Genomic DNA, 22,608 nt, shown 5'->3' on the forward strand with positions numbered 1-22,608 from the left:
TGTTAGAAATTCTTATTAATAATACCTAAGTTGTGTACTTTTACCTTCTTTTTTTTAATTTTACCTACAAAGTAGTGACAGTAGATTGAAGTGGTAATCAATTCTGGCCTCTTCTTTCTTTTATTTCAATGACTGTACGCTTACTTTTATTACCCTTCTTGGAACCCTTTTAATTGTATATTAGCGCTATTAGTTTTAAGGTATCTCACACACACACACACACATATGTGTATATATATATATATATATATATATATATATATATATATATATATATATATATATAAGAAGTTAGTTATGCAACCGTGGTATACATTGAGCGACCCCATATTGTTTAATTACTTGGTTACGTTCGTTCGTTGATTTGCCTTATGTTGGTTTTTAGCGGTAGACGACGCTTTCTTGCCCTGCATACCTTATTTTTATATATTCTTTTGTAATACATGTGTAGGTATTTGAAAATCAATGAAATCACGGAGTGTTTGTCATTAATAAGCTGAGGCACAGACAGATTGATATATATTTGTATGTAGCAAGAAATTTGACTTAGAATACGTTTCTATTCATATTAATAATTAGATCTATCAGAGAGAGAGAGAAAGAGAAGTGAAATGAAATTAATCTTGTGGTTATTTACTGCTGGACTATTTCTTATGATTCAGGTGAGCAGATTTTAATTGTTTTGTCTAAAGACAATAATGTAATAAAGACATAAACTGATAAAAGTTTATTGAAAACATGAAAGGAGTTTTAAAAATTTTAGAAATACATTGTATCATTAATATGGAGTAAAAGTTCATACGGTTAAAAAATATCCTCTGGACTACTGACGAAAAGCATCCAGTACCTCTTTTTTCGATTTGTATCATCTTAATAATAACGCATTTTTGTCTTACTCATCATTACGTTTTTTTTTCGTTCAAAAATTCCTTTCGATTGTCAAGAAATTGGAATAGAGAAAAATACCTCAAAAGAAACATATATATCAATCTATACCTATTAAAGATTTTGCAAATAAACTCCGAAAGGCCTGTATCGGAGTTCATACTCATTCCTCTACGTACTCCATCACCAAGATGAAGTCCATAAATTTTATTTTGATTCTCGCAAAGCAATAATCATAAATGTACGAGCAATTGAACATCTACTTTCGTTTTATAAACGACCATGATATAGCAAAAAAGACAGTAAATGCCTGGACACGGTTTGACGGATGTAAGTTGATAGATAATTTCATGTTCAAGCTGACAATTGACAATCGTTTAACAATTAAAAAAACGTCCATAATATTTTTTCAATTAAAACCTTATTTAAAGTACGGGCTAGTCTTGTGACTTCATCTCCGGATCGGACTCCGGTGAAGGTTTATAACACTATCATTTATCAATAACATCCAACAGAAATGCCGCCTAGAATTAAAAAGGGCGAGTTCGTGCAATTGTCTCGAATTAATCGAAATCAGGTCCTGCAGAGAGAGTGTTTTAAATTTTGGAATCATATGAAGGATAAAAACTCCAGCGGAAGTATTGAAACGTCAGTGATTACTTCAATCGCCAACAAAGACCATGTGTATCCCTGTGTTGACCCAAATGTCCATGTTGATCAAAAGGAAGGGTCAATAAGTTGAGAGAAGGTACACGAATAATTGAACTCGGTACTCTAGCAGCTAATTTAAAGGGTGCAAGAGATGAGGACAGCCTCTTCATTTGTCCGATTGCGTGGAAGAAAGGAGATTCGGACTCGCTCCAAATTCTGCAAGTGCAGTGAAGATACCAGGAGTGTAGGGAGTTTAATGATGTTCCAACAGTCAAAAAACATCAAACAGAAAAGAAAGGGTGGACAAGCATGGGTTATTAATACGTAGGTAGCAGTAGGTAAGTGAAATATAATATAATGTAGATATAAGCATATGTATTTTGTTTTCTGTAATGTTAATTAAAACATCTGCATTTCAATATATTGGGCATTGATTTATAGTCAATGATATTTTTTTTTTCAAATTTATCAAATTGTGTTTGTAACAATTAAGAATGATCACTGTTGGCTTCGGAGAGTCACATTTAAATGTTTTCTTAGCAGTACTTAACATTTCAGGAACTTCAAAGGGAGGTTTAATTGAAAGGAAAAGGGAAGTTGGCAGTACCCCAGATAGCAAGCTTACATTGGGCCAACGCAAGCCCAACGGTGAATATTACGTTGGCACTCTGTCAGTTTTATGCGATGGCCCAACATCATCTTGCTTATCGGCCCTACGTTCAACCAACAAGTTGGCTCGACGTTGGGCCAACATTCGATGATTGGTTATCTGGCATTGGCCCAACAATGGCCCAACGTTTAACTTCCTGTTGGCCCAATGTCGGTTCAATATTTTTTTTAAAGCTAAGAATGAATGTTGGACCAACGTTGGCCCTACGTTCTATAAACAGCAAATGATCGGCGATTGAATTATTTTAGTTTAACAACATGAATTCCTGTAACCTTTTTATTTCCATAATTACGAGTAAAACACAATTGATTGAATAAATCCTGCATGGTAGATTAGCTTGTTCCTCAAACAAATGTTTTATTTTCTTTCTTTTTTTGTAACTCCTATGGAATGAAATAAACAGAGGGAAATAAAGGTACTTTAATGTTTTCTCAAGTCTATCCCATATTACTTCAATCTCTATATAATATTCCTCTAGAATAAGCGTCCCAGTGTTCAAATTTGTGAAACTTTTGAATGTCCTCCTGCCCATAGTACTTCTGAACCATTCACTCCTTTTTTCCTGTTCATGTTATTGTTTCTTTGTCTTTAAAATCCATGTCTCTCACACTGATAATTGAGATAAATCACTCACTGCCCATTAAATTCCAAACATCAATGGTCTTATAACACAAAGAGTTTCTCCCCATCAGATGCTTTAAATGATATAAAAAATATATCAGTTTAATCCTTTCAAAAATGATGTCACTTACTACTTATAAGTTATAACTTAACTAGATTACTATAGTAAATATACATGTATATTTTGAAAATTGCAATTCTTGCATAACTTGTTCTATTTTACAAAATATGCTCGAGTTAAAACTTTCACAGAGATAAATTCTATCAATCACACCTAAAACGACTATACTTACATTTCAAGGGCTAAAACAATCCATTTTCTCTTTCTTGCGATTCAAAACAGACACGCACATGTATATGCTTTGTTCAAATGTTGCAAGTGATAAGATGTGACCACTCCGAGTTTACGAAACAGAGCTAATTAGAATGCATGTTTCCTAGGAAATCGGCCAGTCACCTGCTGAGCCAGTGGATTTCACCACTGACCTAATTATTTGGAGCTCTAAAATTCAGCACTTTAAGTTCCATGATGCGAAATATAGAATCTACAAAATTATATACTGTGCAGAATAATTAAAACTTCTACATGTATTTGCAATGGTCTCGGACACAAATTACAAACATAAATCAGTACTGAAAATCTTATTTTCATAAATTAGGTTCTGGAATTTTTTTTTAACACATACACAGTAAATTATTAATAAATGGGCTATTTAGATAATCCCTCGTTCATAATATTTTAACGAAAGATTAGATGTCTCTATTGAAAGAAGCTTAAGTGGTTCTAAAAGATACAAATTTAATATGTGTAATTAACAGATCACCAACATGTATGTTAATGGAAGTTGTTTATTTTCCAATATTCGCTCCGTTGAACCAGCGCTGGGCCAACGTTGAAAGCCATATCAACCGATGGACCAGATTTCACGCCATCATATCATCCGTTGGACCAATATTGGGCAAACATTTACCGCCCATAGCCAACACTATACCAACCTACCAACCATCAACCAACGTTGGCCCGATGTAGTCTTGCTATCTAGGACACTGCATGAACTGGCAAAAGAAAGTTGCCGGACTAGTCTATTAGAGGAATTTGAGAAGTAAATTTATTGGTATTTTGTCAATATAATTTGAAGCAATTGAAAAAAATTCTGAAATTTGAAAAAAAAAAGTTCATGCACGATAATTTCTAAATCTTTCTTTCGGGGTGTTGGTAATCAAATTGTCAGCTTCAAAGGTGCCTGGCAAAAAAGGGAACTGGACGCGCCTGTAATATTTTCTATGTTAAACTGTCCATCATTATACAGCTTAGAATTCGTTAATATTTTAAAATAAAACAGAATAAAATTAAAATATCAATTAACTTAATTTGTATTTTTGATTTGGGTAGGTTAACTTTTCACCGAAGTACTAAAATGTAGAGTTACAAAGTATTTATTGCTATTGGATGATTCTCTTTCATTTTTGAAGGAAATGATGGATGAATTGGGGAAAACCCCCAAAAATGTGTTCGCTATGCCGTTTAGTCAAAGAAATGCAGAATATGTGACTCGGTAAAACCGAAAAAATGATCTTGCCAGAAAGCACAAATGCACTCAAAAAGGGTCAGGCTTTGCAAAATCCATGTAGCATGCAGTTGCATCTGCAAAGCATAAGTCATGATGGAAGGGTGTATATTATGAAGACTTAAAATTTAATTGAAATACATGTTTAGTATATATATATATATATATATATATATATATATATATATATATATATATATATATATATATATATATATATATATATATATATATATAGATATAGATATAGATATATAAAGCACTAAAAACCAACCCAACAACACTGTATATCCTAAGTGTCGGATCTACTAAGTAGATACAAGGTCACGGATGGAAATTTATATAAAGCACTAAAAATGACCAACGACACGAACAATAATAATTATTGTTCGTGTCGTTGGTCATTTTCAGTGCTTTATATATATATATATATATATATATATATATATATATATATATATATATATATATATATATATATATATATATATATATATATATATATATATATATATATATATGTATATATATATATATATATATATATATATATATTAGGGATGGCAATCGAATACAGAATTGCTAATCGGTTAACCGCAAGACGTTCCGACCGATTAACCGGTTAATCGTATCAAAACAGACATTTTCTTTACATATTTTTTTTTTCAAGTAGCTCTATTCATATACACAAGAAGACTGAAGAAGAAGTTAAAAGTTAAAGACATTCTGTTTATCTTAATCAGGAAACTACATGTAAGTATATTTTATTTCAATTTCAATAAACAAGAAAAAAAAAATAAGAAAACCATGAAACATGTCTGAGAAATCGGACTTTGATAATTTTTCAGAGCATAATGACATACAGGTTTATTTTGCATTGTCACAATAATCAAAACTATGACTGAACTTTCACTTAATTAACAATGTTTGTCTAATAATATAATTTAATAGATAATGGCAAAAGACACACGCACCAATTCATAGTGCTCAACAGTGATTTAATATCATTAAAGAATTACAGGACAAACGGGGTAACGACGTTGTGTTTTTAAAAACAGTAATTAACTTCACAAACTGACCAATTACTCCGCGATCTCGAACTGTAAAGCCATAATTACCTAAATTATCAACTTGTATGCAAAAGTTTCTTTTTTACAAATGAATTTTATGAAAATTGCATTACATATATTTTATTTTTTTTTCCGACTAACCGATTACAGATTTTTTAACCGATTACCATCATTCCGACCGAGTAATCGGTTAACCGGTTACAAATTGCCATCCCTAATATATATATATATATATATATATATATATATATATATATATATATATATATATATATATATATATATATATATATATATATATATATATATATATATATATATATATATATATATATATATATATATATATATCTATCTATCTATCTATCTATCTAAATTGTGCTTAATTAAATTTTTGAAAATTTCTCTAGTTACATGTAAATCCTTTTCTACTGTAAAATGCTTTAAATTAATATCAGAGTATCATGTACGTGATGGACATTTAGGGACAGAGAATTTGGTTCTATTACGGATTGAAAACCTTACATGTTATTAGGTCTGCACATAAGTTATGGACAATGATTTCAAAACAATAGCCAAATTAATGGAAATGTTGATACATATATACAGAAAAAGGCGGACAGAAACCACACAAAAAGGACTTACTAGAATTCTTTTGGAAATCAGCAATACCCACAAAATATTGAAGAATGTTAAAATGAGAATACACACATTGATCTTATCTTAACATCACAAACTCATGGTAGTAGATGTAGACATGTTTGACTGTAGCATGCAAAATGTGTATTGACCATAACATGTCATAGGTACTAATTATCTTTAAGGATGTATGAAGTAGGAAGCAGTATAAATCTTCTTTTTGGACTTTTCTACCTTTAATACGTTAAATAAGATCACTGGCATGGAATTGCTCATACCTTGCCTAAACTCACTTGTGTAGTTTATGTTCATATTTGTTCTACATCTTTTAGGTTTACTTTACACAGTTTCATTTTCAAAACATTTTTATTGTATATGCAATTCAATGTTTTAAGAGACTTTGTTTGTTTTTTTTTGTTTTTTTTTTTTTGTTTTTGTTTTTGTTTTTTTTTTTTTTTTGTTTTTGTTTTTGTTTTGTTTTTTTTTTTTTTTTTTTGCTAGAAAAAGATTGGCAATATCTCCTGGAAGATACACCCTCAAACATTCCAGAATACTGCGAAGTAGACTGAAGCGGAAGCGATTACGACAAGCAAAGCGGAGCACAAAACGGAGGCGTTTAGAGCTTGTCAAAACTGACTGCAAAAGATGCATCACAGTTTCTTCTTGAAGGTATTTCACATAAATACAACTGATTCGCAATAGTTTTATACGTTTGATGTTTATATATAGGTGATTTTTTAAAAACATTTATATTGCAGCGGACATGTAATGCAGCAAATTTGGTTTGGATTATGAAGTCGATTTGGAAGACATTTATTTGAATAAACCATATTAACTGCCAAGTACAAGCAAATCCTAGTTTTTGATCAAAAGACTATATATTGCATTAAATTTGTGAAAAAGTTTACATTGTGTTAAATACATGTATCTCAGAAATATTTTAAAGTTGCTATATAATTCCAGGTTAAGAGGGTTTTGTTTCTTGCTTTCTTACTTGGATTACTTAGAAGTAAACACTATACTTGTTTCAATATTACCTGTAATTTAATATATTTTACCCAGAACACCTGATATCTGATATTGTATGTGGAAAGAAAGAGAGAGAGAGAGAGAGAGAGAGAGTCCAATATATATTTGACACCGCAGTCCTCGATTAGTATTTATGCATCTGCAGCAACTGCAAATATTTTGTTGATGGAGTGCTGAAGTGCAATGGCAGGGTGGTTGAACCAAAAGAGTCCTCGGAAAAAAAAGAGTTCAGCATTTTGTCGAATTTTTGAAGGCCGTAGACTGTAAACATATTTTGGTTGGGCACAATATAGGAAGTTTTGGTCTAGCAGTTTTGAGGAATCAGCTCGACAAAAGTAAATTGTTCGACAGTTTTGCAAGCATTGGTTTTATAGATGCCTGAAAGGTGTCTCTAAAAGATTTTTCTTTTAGCAAAAATGAAGTTGAAATTTTAAAACAAGTTACTCTTGTAAGTACTTTTTTTGGAAAACATTATGCGGCATATAAGCTATTGCTGACTTGAAGATAAATTAAAGGCCTAACAACTTGACGTATGAAAGACACCAGTCAACATTCAGCCTAAATATAGATTGAATTTTCAAACACCTTCGTCGTATCATGCAGCCATAGAATTTGCGAAATGTTGACTACAATTTAGATGGTTAATATCCTTGTATTATATTCATTTTTTTTTTGTGTATACTATATGAACATTTACTGTTTTGACTCAGTATAATGAAAAGAAAAATGCTTCAGCATTCATGAATGAAAAAAAAAAAGAAAAACTACAGATCTTTATTTCATAATCTCCAAAAAAAAAAAGATATATGTAAAAAATACGTAATAAGTGGTACACAAAGTATTACAGGTTAAAAAATTATACATACGCATCTTTGAAATGAAAAAAAGTCATAATTAGTTAAGCATTTCCTATATCCCCTCATATGAAATTCCTTATCTGAATTTGGACAACATATTGTATATATAGATGGTAATGATGAGAAGAGATTATGCTGGGAATGTGCTGCTTTAAATGTTATTTTAACAAGTAGGCATCGATGAACATAATTTGTAAAGACTGATAATTCACAAAAATTTAAATTGTGTTGTGTTTCCATATTTTTTGACTGGCCTATGGCTTGCACTCTGCTAATTTTGCACCAAAAAATCAAGTAAATATTAATTGCGTTAAAATTTCACTTTTACTTGTTTTATAAGATAATTATTTTTATTTGATTTTTTTCGGGAAAAACGCATCATCATCACAAATACTTCTGCAACTCTTTCATTGGAGCAGATACATGTATTGCCAATGGATAAACAAGGGTACATTGTACATGTTTTTGAGACAACCCCCTCCTTTTTTATTCAGTATACCCTATCATGAACAATTCAAATATTTTAGCACAATTTTTTGTGTTAATCTGTTAAATTCCGTGTATTGTACTGAATAAAATATATATCTTTTTTTGAATTAAATATAATGCCTATGACTACATTTATGTATGGATAGCCATTCTCTCTCTCTCTCTCTTCATTTAATATTACTTATATTCACAACTTTTTCATTAAACAAATAACACACTTTAGCAAAGTTCAATGCCTTTTCTGAAGCTTGTTCTTGTTGCTTAAACCACTTAAGGAAAACAGAAAAACTTAAGCTGAGTGAATATGTCATTTATTGCCAAGATAAATGACGAGAAGTGAAACAAAAGCATGTATAATATACAATTACAATAATGTACATTAAAAGCTGGGATAAGGTCAAATGATGAATAATTTCAATTTAGATATGTTACATTGCAACTTAGTGCTTATCCCAGCTATTGTTATATAAACTGATTACAAAGTTTGTGCAACAAGAAGGTGGCGTACAAAAAGAGGCGCCACTTGCATGTTACTAACAGGAATAATTCAAAAACAAGTTCAAATATATTGTAAATCCCAGAGAGAAAACACAGTTTACATGAAGAATAAGTGCATTAAACCTATATGGTAAGGATAGTTAAAACAAAAGTTTCTCAATTACAAACATTTCCCACTAACATAATTATACATGGGAGGAGGAAGGGAGGTGGTGGTTAAAATTACCATAACCTCATGTTTCCACCGGATTTAAATATTGGGAACTCGATCCCGATTAAAATTGAACCCGACCTTAATACAGCATACTAATGATAACTACAAAATTTAATTGACTTGACATTAACAATGTAAAAAGCTTGCATATAAAACATTTTATGAAACATAAAATTTTATTTATATCTTTACAAGAAAAAGGTTGTGTGAAGTATATCTACTTACTCACATTAAATTTTGAGTTTACAACAAAGAATAATTTTATGTATTTTTTCTTGCCATACGACTCATTATAACGGTCAGTAGAAACTATTGGATATATTGGCATCGTTCAGTGACCAACGGTAATAATTGCAATCCCTCGCGCTTGTGCAGTGATTTTATCTATTTAATCAATAAAATAGCAGTCTTTCTAGAATCAATGGACTTAACATTATGATATTCTCTATCTCTATACGATATCACAAAATTTAATAATGATAAATAAAAAAGAATTTTGTACAAAGAAAATGTTTAAGTAGTGTATTTACTGAAAGAAATCACCCTTACAAGAATTTACTATAGAAATATAGCTAACTATAGTTTACTATAGTTAACTATAGTATACAGTTATGGAATGGGTATGAGGGAAATAGCAAATTTATGGTTCCCCGAGGGAGGAAACTATTTCCCGAGGCGGCGAAGCCGCCGAGGGAAATAGTTTCCTGCCGAGGGGAACCATAAATTTGCTATTTCCCGAGTACCCATTCCATAACCGTTTTATTATACCGAAACAAACAAAGGAGATTTATTAACTAGAGACTTAGACATTTTAAAAACAATATAGAGGCATTTATATAAATAATAAAAAATGCGCGTGATTCCAATTTTGTTAAATATGTAATGCATCAATACGGAAAAAATAAAATTATTTTAAAAAAAATAATAATTTCACTAACATTTCGAAGGATTATCGTTGTCCTCATTTTCCTTAGAAATTCCAGTATGATTTTGACATCGCATGTCGAAGTGTTTTGACGTCATAGTTACATTTCTAATAACATTACGTCACGGACTCGAGATTCCTTGAACGCTCCGCCCACTGTTCATTTTAATTGGTTAAAATTAATAATAAATATTCATGAGGGAGTAGTCCCAGGGAGTAGCTCTGATTTTTCAGGGAGTAGTTCTCAGATGGGGGAAATAGTATTTTCTCGGGGAAATAGACAGATTTATGGTATTAATTTTATATAGAGTAATAAGAGTAGAGGTATAATAATAAATACTTTGATACATTGATTTACTATGAACTTTAGAACTTTTCTGAGGATTTCAAAGCTTATCATCTCTCCAATTCGATATCAATGATGTGAAAGCTTGAAATTTTATGTGAATATATAAGCCATATTTCCATTGAAATTCAAAAAGGTGTTGTTTGAATTGAAGAACATGAAATATAACAATCTGAAATTCAATAGTAAAAAAAACAAACCCTCTGATTTACTATAATAAAAATCTTTTTTCTACAAAAATTACAATGGTAAAAAAAATTGATAATATAGTAAACAACAGTTAATAAAAGTACGTTTTTGATAGGGATGAAACACAGAATGAAAGTTTTCATACAGAATATGCCATTATATTAATTTCAAATGTACTTTCACTTCGATGTGGTCGTCATAAAAAAAAAAAAAAAACATTTCAGATGTGTTTGTTACGGAGATGTCCTGAATCGTTATCTACTATACAATATGTGGAATCCTGTCCAACAAATGAGCAAGACTGGAGATATAGAGAGAAATTAAAAAAAACTGTCGCAACATACAACAACACTGTACATTACCAGAGCGTTTTATGTATCACTGCACAGTCAATGAATGGAAGAACGCCACACTTGAGGTTTGCGCACCAATGAGAATAGTTTTTGGTTAGTATAATTGTTGAAATTAAACACTTCCTAATCAGAAAGCTACATTCCAATATTCATCTGCAAAGAAATATGTATAAAAAGGAATGTTTATCGAGAATATTTCTATTTTGAATTAAATACTGCTTTATCAAAATCTTGGACTTACGATGTTTAGCGTTTAAATGCAAAGTAGACATAAGATGAAAATATAAGATTAGCATCAACTTCATACAGGCTCGTAGACCGGTTCTGTAACAGATTTTTTTTTTTTCAATTTTATATTAGTTCTAATTGTTGTCATATGTAAATTTATCCAAACAATTTGACGTGTCAGAACTGAGATAATTTTCTTTAGGTCATTGTGTGGAGTTTAATGTGAGAGCTGCTAGAATCCAACACAATCGCCAGTCCTGCAGAAGATTTACTAACCCTTGTCCAGTTCATTATGATTCAACAGATGTGTACAAATGTAAGCATTATCAACTTTGTGTAAGAGACTGTGATCTCTTATGTGACAGATGAAATATTCCCTTATAGATGCAGAGAGGCAATTGATTTTAACCTTATTTCCATTACAATTCATATTAGATCTGAAAAAGGAATGATTTAAAGCTCTAGTTGCGCAGCTAGGTTAAGATCTCCAATACCTTCCTCAGTTTATGCAGAGATTCGGGAAATAATTAAGACTCATTTTTAAACAATACAAATGAATATCAATGAATAAATTTTAATGTTATTTTCATGCAAACTAAAACACCTTGTTTCTCATAAATAATGGAAAGATAAATTGATGTGCAACTTGTCTTGCCACAGTAACACTATCCGAACGTAGAATGAAACAAGCGTAATCTGACCAAAATGGAGAGACATAATCTTGAATGTTTTAATCAATATTTTACAGTCAAATTAAAGTGAAAATATATATTTTATAGATCTCATATAAAGCCGTAGTTATGTACTAGAATGACAGGCACACCCCCCCCCCCCAAAAAAAAAAAAGGTTCAAAAGTACAACGATATCCCCTTTACTATAATCTACGACTTTTCAATCACGTTTAGCTATAATATCTCTACTATTTTGAAAAGTGGTGGTATCCGGTTGTGCTTTGTTGCTTTGTTCCGATATTTAACATTATTTTAATGCGTATTACGTACATGTAGGAAGTTAATCGAAATATTATATTTTACATTATCCCCGAGCAAGAGAAAGTTGCTTTAATCACTTTTCATTCCATGGAATTTGTCTCAAACAAAACACAAACAAATTCATAGAGGAAAGGTATCCGTATATAGTTGAACTTTTACGATCTTTGTAGCTACACATTTTTCTCAATTTAAACCTGTCACAGCTGATATAAGAGATGTCGCTTTGGCCGAACTAAGCAGAGATATGCATATGCAAATAGCAGGAATCCATTCATCGAAACTCCTGCTGTTTTGAAAAAAACATATATCAACACTATTATATTTTTTTTCAGAATATCTTAAGGCATATTTCCTATGGGGGTCATTTACATAGCTGCATAAACTAGTAAGATTAAAATCAGTTGATCTACTGAAAAAAAAAATACATCTGTCTATTGAGCCTTCATACCATAGAATGCTTATCATCATGAGGGATATGGACACAATTACATTGCTGGATTTGTTTACAGATATTAATTTCGTTATTATTTCATAAAAATAACTTAAGTTTAATGAATTGAACATATGTAATATTCAACTACAATGATGCTCATCATAGCCTTTAAATAAACACCTGTGTTTGTAAACACGAGTTCTGTTACTGTTTTTGTTTACCTTTATCGGGTGTTTTGGATTTGCAAACACCACACATATTTTTGAACATGAAGATTGAAGAGACGACACCTGTATTTTGGTATCGCGTTCTTACATTCCCATTCTAACTTTTCTTTACTATAGTTTTATTTATCAATGCAACGTCAATTTCCCAACTTTCTTAAAATTTAAGGATATTTTTTTAAAGTTTGTTAAAGTTCCACAATGTAAAACAACGAAATGCTCCTGGGACTTGTATATTTTGATATTCAGATGAAAGAAGTATTTATTTGAAAACTATTTAATGATGTATCGGTATAAAACACTCTTGCAAAATGTAAGGCTAATTACAAAGGTGATATCAATTTTTCAAATGTTCCTGAATATACCATTTCTTTCCATTCTAACGGTAATTGAAAAGATGCGCGACGTAATCAGCTTATAACGTACTCAAATATAACGCATGAAGCCAAAACTAAAGATTAAAAAGAAAAGAATTAAGATGGAAAGCCTAATATATGAGTTGGAAGAGCTAAATTTAATATTGCAAAAAAGAAAATTAACGTGGAAAAGCCAAGATCAAAGTTGATATTACCAAGTTTGACGTTATAAAGGCCAAAAAGTTGGAATGATCAACTTTAAACTTTTGAATGAAAAATATTTAAGTTGGATATTCCAAGTTTGAAGTTGAGAAAGCAAAGATCAATCATATTAAACATATAAAATATGAGATGGAAACGCCAAATTTAAAGACGAAAAAAAAAAAAAACAAGATGTGTTTATGAAACACCGATGTCCCCGTATGGCAACTTATAGCAAAGGTTAAACTTTCTCAAATGCAAATCAAATATGTTGGTACCCAAAGTAAGGTCTTGTCTCGAGGAATATACCTGTGAAATATGAAAGCCCTAGCAGAAACCATTGAATAGATATGGAAAAAGGTTAAAGTTTTTCAAAAGTAAGTCAAACATCAAGGTCAAGGTCAAATGGTAAAAAATAATGGTGTCGAAGGAAAGGCCTTCTCACAAGAAATATTTTGGTGAAATATGAAAGCTGAAGCACCAATCGTTCAAAAGTTATAACCAAGGTTTAAGTTTTCAAAAAATACGTCAAACTCCAAGGTCAAGGTCAATGGATTACAATTGTTGGTATCAAAAGGAAAGTCTTGTCACAAGGATTACATATGTGAAGCATGAAAGCCCTAGCACCAATGGTTCAAAAGCTATGGTTAAATTTTAAGTTTTCCAAAAGTAGGTCAAACTCCAAGATCAAGGTCAAAGGGTCAAAGTTTTTTTTTCCTTTTTTTTTTTTTTTTATGTAATTGCAAAACATATACACCTCTTTCTCCCACTCTCATACCTGCTGGACTGATACATACACATACATACATATATATATATATATATATATATATATATATATATATATATATATATATATATATATATATATATATATATATATATATATATATATATATATATACATACATACAGAAATAAACATAAATACCCGATATACAATACATAATCATTCATAATACTAAGAGTTACTATTAGACACATTAAAAAGACATTTCAACTTGGACCACCTATTTTTATAAATTGTATTTTCTGACATTTTTTCTTCTAAAGTATAGTAATTGTTTAAATATTTTGAAATTTCATTAAAGACAATATTATTATTTTTTCTTGATTGTTGAAATAAGTATTTCTTCACCAACAGGATTATCAAATTTATTACCATGTGATCTTTTACAAGATAACCAAAAATAACAGTTTTCACATCAAATTCAATTCTTTTAACAGACTTTTGAAAAATCCAATCTGACAATTCTAGCCAAGTCATAGAAACCTGTGGACAGTAGAAAAATATATACTTAAATGATTCTGGTTCTAATTTACATATTGAACAAAGTGGTGAATTTTTAATTTTAGAAAAATATAAGTACTTATTAGTACCTAATATTCTATGAATAATTCTATAATTAAACCACATAAGTCCTGTGTCTTTTGTTATCAATTTAAAGTTTGCAAAAACATGTTTCCAGTTGAAATTTGACTCTAACTTTACATCAGTGGCCCATTTGTTTTCACAAATTGGTTTGTGCTGTATTTTTGACATAAAATAATCATAAATATTTCTGGATCCTTTTTTGTTCTTACAAAGTATTTTTTTTTTATAAATTCAGGTTGATATGGTTTAACATTAGTATTATATGACAATTGCTTGATATTTGGCCATACACTCAAAATACTTTGCTTCAGAATCTCATATGTGGTAAATGGTAATTTTACTAAATAATCATTTGTGATACTTTCATAACTAATAAAATTACCTTCTGTATCAAATAAGTCATGTACTATGTGGAAACTTTTATCAAACATTTGCTTACAAAATACATATTTATTTTGAATTTTTATTTTATTATTATACCACACTGGTTCACACAATGGATTTAAATTAAAACTTTCTAAAAATTCTGCGAAATAATATAGAGTTTCTTTCCAAAAAAATATTTTATGCGATTTTTGCCCTTTGTTTACTGTATTCAGACCCAACTCTACATAACTTGGTAATTTTACATCCTGTAATTTCAGAAAAAAAATATTACACCAATCTAAATCAGTTGTTAAAATTCTCCTAATCCAAGTTAGCTTAAGAGATTTAATAAATGTTTCTATATTGGTCATTCTACATCCACCATTTCCGAAATCAAATTGTAGTGTTTTTCGAGAAATTTTATCAAGTTTGTTTCCCCATATGAATTTGTATAAGGTTTTTTCGAAATGCTGTATCCACTGCAAACTTGGCTTTGGAAGAGAAATGAATAAATGAGTAAACTTTGATAGGAACAAACTTTTTACTACTGTTATTTTTCCTAGAGGGGTAATATTTCTTTTTGACGAATGGTTTATTTCTTTCTGAATAAGTTTAAACTTCTTGTCGAAATTAAGTTCCTCCACGTTTTTAAGATTTGCAGTATATGTTATACCAAGAACAGTAAAAGCTTCAGTAGTCCATTTTTATCCTGTCTCCATACAGATTGTATTTCCTGTGTTTATTTTAGAACCAATCCAGACTGCTTTTGTTTTTGAAATACTCGGCTTTAAACCTGAAAATTTTGAAAATTGAAAAAGAAGATCCAGCGCACTTTTAAGACTCTTTTCTGATCCATCAAGAAAAAGAACTGTGTCATCTGCATATTGTATAAGACAAACTTTTTCCTTCCCAATTTTAATGCCTTTGATATTTCTATTCTGTCGAATCATGTGTCCTAAAATTTCTAACACAACGATTAAAGAGGTAAGGAGGTACTGGGTCACCTTGACAACAACCCCTACCAATTTCAAAAAAATTAAAAAAAAAATACCATTCTAATAACACATACATTAGCTTTATTATATAATACTGAAACCCATTCAATAAGGTCAGGACAAAACTTTAAAAAAATCAAAGTATTAAACATAAATTTCCATTATGGAGTAAAATGCTTTTTCAAAGTCAATAAGTAATATCATACCAAGAATATGTTTTTCATGTACTGTATTAATTACATCGTAAATCATTCGTGTATTCTCTCCAATAAATCTACCATTGATAAAGCCTTTGAGCCATCAATTCATTAGAAACTAAGAAAAAATCAAGTCTCGCTTTTTTTTGTAGGGTTAGTCTTTTTATATTAGTATTAGTTATAGTAGTCCAATTTTGTGTCCTGAACCAGATTAAAGTCACCAGCCATAATTACAAATTCTCCTTGAAAATTTGAAACTATTTCTGATACTGACTGAAAAAAAATGGATTATTTGTATTTGGACCATATTTGTTAACTAATAAGATATCATATTTATTAAACACATTAGGTCAAAGTTGTTGGTATCCAAAGGAAGGTCTTGTCACAAGGATTGCATATGTGAAGTATAAAATCCCTAGCGCCAACGGTTCACAAGTTATGGCCAAAGTTAAAGTTTTTCAAAAGTAGGTCAATCTCCAAGGTCAAGGTCAAAGGGTCAAAGCTATTGGTATCCAAAGGAAGGACTTGTCACAAGGATTATATATGTGAAGAATGAAAGCCTTAGCTTCAACCATTCAAAAGTTATGGCCAATGCTAAAGTTTATCAAAAGTAGGTCAAACTCCAAGGTCTAGGTCAAAGGGTCAAAGTTGTTGGTATCCAAAGTAAGGTCTTGTCAAAAGAATTACACATGTGAAGTATGAAAGCCCTAACTTCAACTATTCAAATTTTATGGCCAAGGTTAAAGTTGGGTAAAATTTTGTAAAACTAGGTCAAGGTCAAAAGGTCAAATAAGGTGGTACCCAAAGAAAGTTCTTGTCACAAGGAATACACATGTAAAATATGAAAGCCATGCTCCAACCAATCAAAAGTTACGGGCAATGTTAAAGTTTTTAGAATTACCAAGTTCAAAGTTATAAAAAAAAACCAATATTAAAGTAAGAATGATCAACTTTAAACTTTTGAATGACAAACGTTAAAATTGAAAAAAAACGATCTTGAATTTGGAAAAACAGAATAAAAAACAGACTGTGTGAAATTGCAATGTTATTGAATTTTGCAGGAAATAGGTGTTTTGAGAACCTTCAGCGAAGAATTAAAATATGAGCATATCCCTCGATCCAAAACCTTAAATATGTTCTATAATCTTCATTAACAGTTCTTTTATAATAAAGTTAAACATTTTGGATCGGAGGTTGTGCTGTATACGAAATATTGAAAAATGGCATATTTTGGCCATTTTAGAAGAAATATCAGGATATGTGAATAATGACGCAATTCATGACGTCATAATGCATTGACTAGAAAAAAAAAATTATGTCATTTTCGTTAAATATTCATTCACCAAGTGCTCAAGTATTTATTGCCTTCTCGAGTAAAACTATAAAGTTTTGAATTTTCAGAAATACACAGGGCCAAAAACGCCCTAAGTGACTTTTGCTCTTTTCATGGAAAAAATTACAACGCGGTTCCAATGCGCTCCCGTCACTTCCGTAAAGAAAATGTACAACAGAACCTTAACATGTGGTGATTGTCAGATGTCCTTTTTTCAGATCTATCACCGATTGATAGCTAGTTACTTTGTCTGAAACACTTGCCAAGTGTTCAAATATTAACATAAATATATGCACTTATCATTTGCTACTGAAAATGACGTGTTTATTTTCTCTGCTGTTTTTTTTTTCAGACTCAAAATGCTTTAGAATTCAACAGACTTCAGAGTTAAATCCTGAAATCATATCCTTTGATGATGAATCAAACAATTCTGCTATTTCTGCAAGAAAGGATGAAATTTTTGCTAATGAACACTTGGAAGAAAACACCGAAAAGGGACACGGAAATGGGGCTGAAAAACTAATGAAAATGAACCAAATGTTGTCTATAATGTTGTTTGAATTTGCTTATGTTCTATATATCACTACAGGTGTATTTAATTTTAATGAGCCATTTTTTTTTCTATTTAATATATTTTCGAATCTATATTAGTCAATACAAACGCTATATTTCCACCTATTTATTAAATAGAGGATATTGAATGTTTTGTGCTTGAATACGGAATTTATTTCACGAGTAGGACAGGATTTTTTTTTTTTTTTTTTTTTTTTTTAAACATAAAAAAAAAAAATATTTAAAAAAATCCTGTCTCACGAGTGAAATTAATTTCATATTCATCCACAAAACATTGAATTTTCTGTTAATTACATTTTTGATTTTTCCTTTGCCTCTGTCAATTCGTAACACAGTGCCATGGTTGTGACGTGATAGTTGAGCTGTTGAGACGTCATAACTACGCGATTGCGAGATTGAAAACATTGTAAATATGGATTTTTAACATCATATCTGAAGAAACTTTGGCAGTATTAGTCTATGTCAGGATGGTTCATTTACTCTTTCTATCTTATAACAGGCCAGGGAGTTTTTTTTTTTCTTAAAGCACTCATCGTGAAGGGAAGGAAAATCGATAGTTTTGTGGCACTGGTGATATTCTCTCACACTGTGAAATACCATTTTGATATCCTTTCACACCGTGTCAGAATATCATTTTTATTCAATAAATAAATTACAGTATTTCACTGCTGAAAATGTAATATTATTTTTTTCACACTGAATTGTCTTAGGGTTTTTCATTTGTCCGAACATGACAAGGAGGACACGGTTTTTGTGGCTGGTTGGCAGTGGATGCCTACTCTTCTATGGCACCAGACCCCACCTCTGATATTTTTAAAAGGTCCGTATTTGCTCTGCTCCAAATCTGTATTGTTTCAATGGACTTTTGAGATTGATTACTGTTCGTTATCTTTATATTTCATAGTTATTATTTTAAAAGATTTCCATCCAAATTTGTCTACTGCAATTGTCAGAATACAACTTTAATTGAAGTTTGATCCCAGTCTGTATACTCATCCCGATTTTTTTTATCATTAAAAATTTAGCTTTTAGTTTTATTTAGTTTGTGTTAAACTGTTTATCAAACATTTGAAAAGTGCAGTATCATTAGCACATAAACATCTAATATATGAACTAGATATCAAATTAATGTCTTTTAAAATTCAATAGATAGTTAAATAAACTGGTAGTATTCTTGAAAATGTCAAGGTAAAGTCACTGTGGTATCAAGAAATATTATATACGACCAAAGTATCAATAAATACCTCCTGAACTTCTTGAGATTTGTGTGACGGATGGATGGACAGGCACACAGACAGCTAGACAGACTGACAGCCGCCCGGTAAATTGATCGTTCAGTGTCACTCTGATCTACTAGCGACGCAACACACTAGCACATCAAGTGATTTTCACACTTTCTATTAAACATACAATATTCATTATCAAATACATAATTTATTAGCAAAATTTCATAATGAGCTAGGATGTTTCAAAGAACGCATGTGTCGCCTGCTATATAACATCAATAAAACTTCAGAAAATTAAAATGAAGCTGACGAATGATTGTGTAATGTTCTAACGGAAGTGTTTTTTTTTTTAATTTCAAATAAACATCATACTTTATACAAAGAACGATATCTCAATATGAGTGAAAAATTCTTGAGTGGGACGTAAAACAACATACAATCAATCAATTATACAAAGAACTACACTCATTGATAGCATGACTGTGATGACTGTGATAGAACTTCCTATATTTATATATATAAATTTATTTCAGATTCACTATAAATCAAACAAACAACAGAGATACTATTTTACTTAATTAATTTGGCACTTCTGGCTGCGGTGATCAATTTGCTGGGGCTACCACAGGGCTGCCCCAAAGTCAACAATCGATACAACTAATGTGTGACGACCTAAATCGGGTGGGTCATGCACTTGGTAGGTCACAAGTGCATGGACGTCACCACTTTCAATCAATCAACTCAATATCATTCAAGTCAACTGCTTGTCAATTACAAGCCAATGCACAAATTCAAATCCTGGTTTTAAATTTCCATGTGCAATAGGATAAACAATGGAATGGGCATGATAATATGTGTTGCACTCCTCCAGTTGCGATGAGGTGCGACAGAATACGCAAACACACAGAATTACCACCGCGATAAAGGCTGAAGTGGACGCTGTACCCTGCAGGCAGTCATCACGGAATACGCATACACAAAGAGTTCACCACCGCGACATTCATGTAGGCTGATGTGGACGCTGGACCAATCAGACTGTCTTTTCGGAATACGCTAAAACATAGAATTCACAATCATGACATAGGCTGATGTATGTGCTAGACAAGTCCGAAATATCTGGCTCCGGGGCCATAAAACTTAGATTAACTCAATTTTGATCTCAGTCTCACTTTTCTTCTATTAATTCCTTTAGTAAAAGTGAGACTGAGATCAAAAGTGAGCTCATCTAAGTTTTATGGCCCCGGAGCCTGACGTTTTCCTGGAATTTTTTTTTCACGATTTTGATATTTTACGTGCCGGGAAAATTGGCACGTAAAATATCAAAATCGTAAAAAAGCCAGGAAAACGTCAGATATTTCGGACTAGTGCTAGACTAGTCAGACTGTCTTTACATAATATGCGAACACACATAATTCCCCACCACGACATGGGCTGTTGTACAAGCTAGATCAAGCAGGCAGTCTTCAGCTACAATGACAGAACAAAAAGCAGCAGTATTTGTTCTAAAAACATGAATGGGGAGAGTTGTGAGTAAAATTTAGAAGACTGCCACAATTTAACTTTCTAAAATTGTTCATGACTTTACCGTTTCATCGATTCTTCGAAAAAGGAGGTAGAAAAGAACTTATTATTAGACTATATACAATTGGACCAAAATTATCTGAAATGATAGCTTGTGAATAAGGGTTAATATTTATATATCCGAATGTACATAAATTATCTAGAATAGATAAATGTAACTAGGGTTACTGAAATAAATTCACTTAACTCAGAGCAGGCTTACAGAAGCTGTGTTTTTTTTCAGATTCCCTATAAATCAAACAAACAACAGAGATATTATTTTGCTTGTTTTATTCGGCGCTTCTGACCGCGGTGATCAATTTGCTACCATGGGGTCTGCCCCACAATCAACAATCAATACAACAAATGTGTGACGACCCAAATCAGGCGGGTCATGCACTGGGTAGGTCACAAGTGCATGAACGTCACCAATTCATGTATCAAAAAAGGTTCAATCAATCATCAATCCAATCAATCAATTCAATATCAATCAAGTCAACTGCTTGTCAATAACAAGCCAAAGCACAAATTCAATTCCTGATTTTCAATTTTCATGTGCAATAGGATAAACAATGGAATGTGTTGCACTCCTCCAGTTGCGTTGAAGTGCGACGGAATACACAATTTGCCAGGACCATGACTACATGTGTCTACTACGAGTAATCATGGAACTGCAAACGCCACCAATGGGATGCCAAGAACCATGGTGACGGCGACAGTTCACCAATCAATTCAAACTATTACTAATTAATGCATAAAAACAAAATATGAATTTAAATAGTCAACAGTCATTCACCTATTCCGTTATAGAGTTTTTAACAAATATGTTAAAATGCAGTTATGGACTTGTCAGTATAAATTTAAAACAACTCCTCATTTAATCTAAAATTGTGGATCAAATCTGCACTGTATTTCCCGTCCCGTGGGTTTATTTAATCGTATAACTTACCTACTAGACTGTTACTCCTATTAAGCCCCTTTATGGCTTTTATAAGAAGTTAAATTATCCTTGCAAGTATTGTTTATAGTTGTACTAAAATGTTTGGACTGAATCAGAACCAAATTGAACAAACACGAGACATTTACGTCACCTCTCAACTTTTAGTCATCATAATACTCTTAACTATATGTGTGTCCTTAACCCCCTTTATTTCCCCAGCTGTATGAATTAAATTCCCTCTTCACAATTTATGAACCAGCTATGGTCCATCAAAAATAATTGGAATGAAAGAAAGTAAAAATATGTGAACAACCTTGTTACAATTACTTAATGGATGCATAAACATATGCATTTTATAGCCAGCGTTTCATAGCTAAAATAACCTCCCCTGTTGCATCTTGATGGCAAATGCGCTTTGGTGGTTGCTTCCCTAATTGAAGTGAATGAGATTTAAAGTTTGTATTCTACAAATAATGACACACGTAGGCATGATATGAACTATGCAATACTGACTATACCTACCTGCGGTTTCCCTGAAAAAGGAGAAACGCCTTTTTTGACTGGTCATGGAAGTACTTGCAAATACACTCGAATAGTTAAACTG

General features: G+C 31.3%; 1 protein-coding gene across 1 annotated transcript; it reads left to right on the top strand.

Annotated features, from left to right (window-relative positions):
- The first annotated feature begins 519 nt into the window (after positions 1–519).
- LOC133176278 (uncharacterized) lies at positions 520–18,444 on the top strand. Its single transcript, XM_061311421.1, has 4 exons — positions 520–662; positions 10,876–11,097; positions 11,435–11,548; positions 18,058–18,444. Exons 2-4 carry the CDS (start codon positions 11,025–11,027, stop codon positions 18,354–18,356), a joined length of 486 nt encoding a protein of 161 aa, XP_061167405.1. The 5' UTR covers positions 520–662; positions 10,876–11,024; the 3' UTR covers positions 18,357–18,444.
- Positions 18,445–22,608: the final 4,164 nt, after the last annotated feature.

The sequence above is a fragment of the Saccostrea echinata genome, unplaced genomic scaffold, assembly GCF_033153115.1.
Source record: "Saccostrea echinata isolate AGI-Se365-2 ecotype Australia unplaced genomic scaffold, CSIRO_AGI_Sech_v1 ptg000072l, whole genome shotgun sequence".
NCBI lineage: Eukaryota > Metazoa > Mollusca > Bivalvia > Ostreida > Ostreidae > Saccostrea > Saccostrea echinata.

Coding starts and splice junctions, on each gene's coding strand:
- LOC133176278 (XM_061311421.1), top strand. CDS start 11,025: ATGTATCACTGCACAGTCAATGAATGGAAGAACGCCACACTTGAGGTT. Junction 11,098..11,434: donor ACCAATGAGAATAGTTTTTG/GTTAGTATAATT, acceptor AATTTTCTTTAG/GTCATTGTGTGGAGTTTAAT. Junction 11,549..18,057: donor TTCAACAGATGTGTACAAAT/GTAAGCATTATC, acceptor TTTTTTTTTCAG/ACTCAAAATGCTTTAGAATT.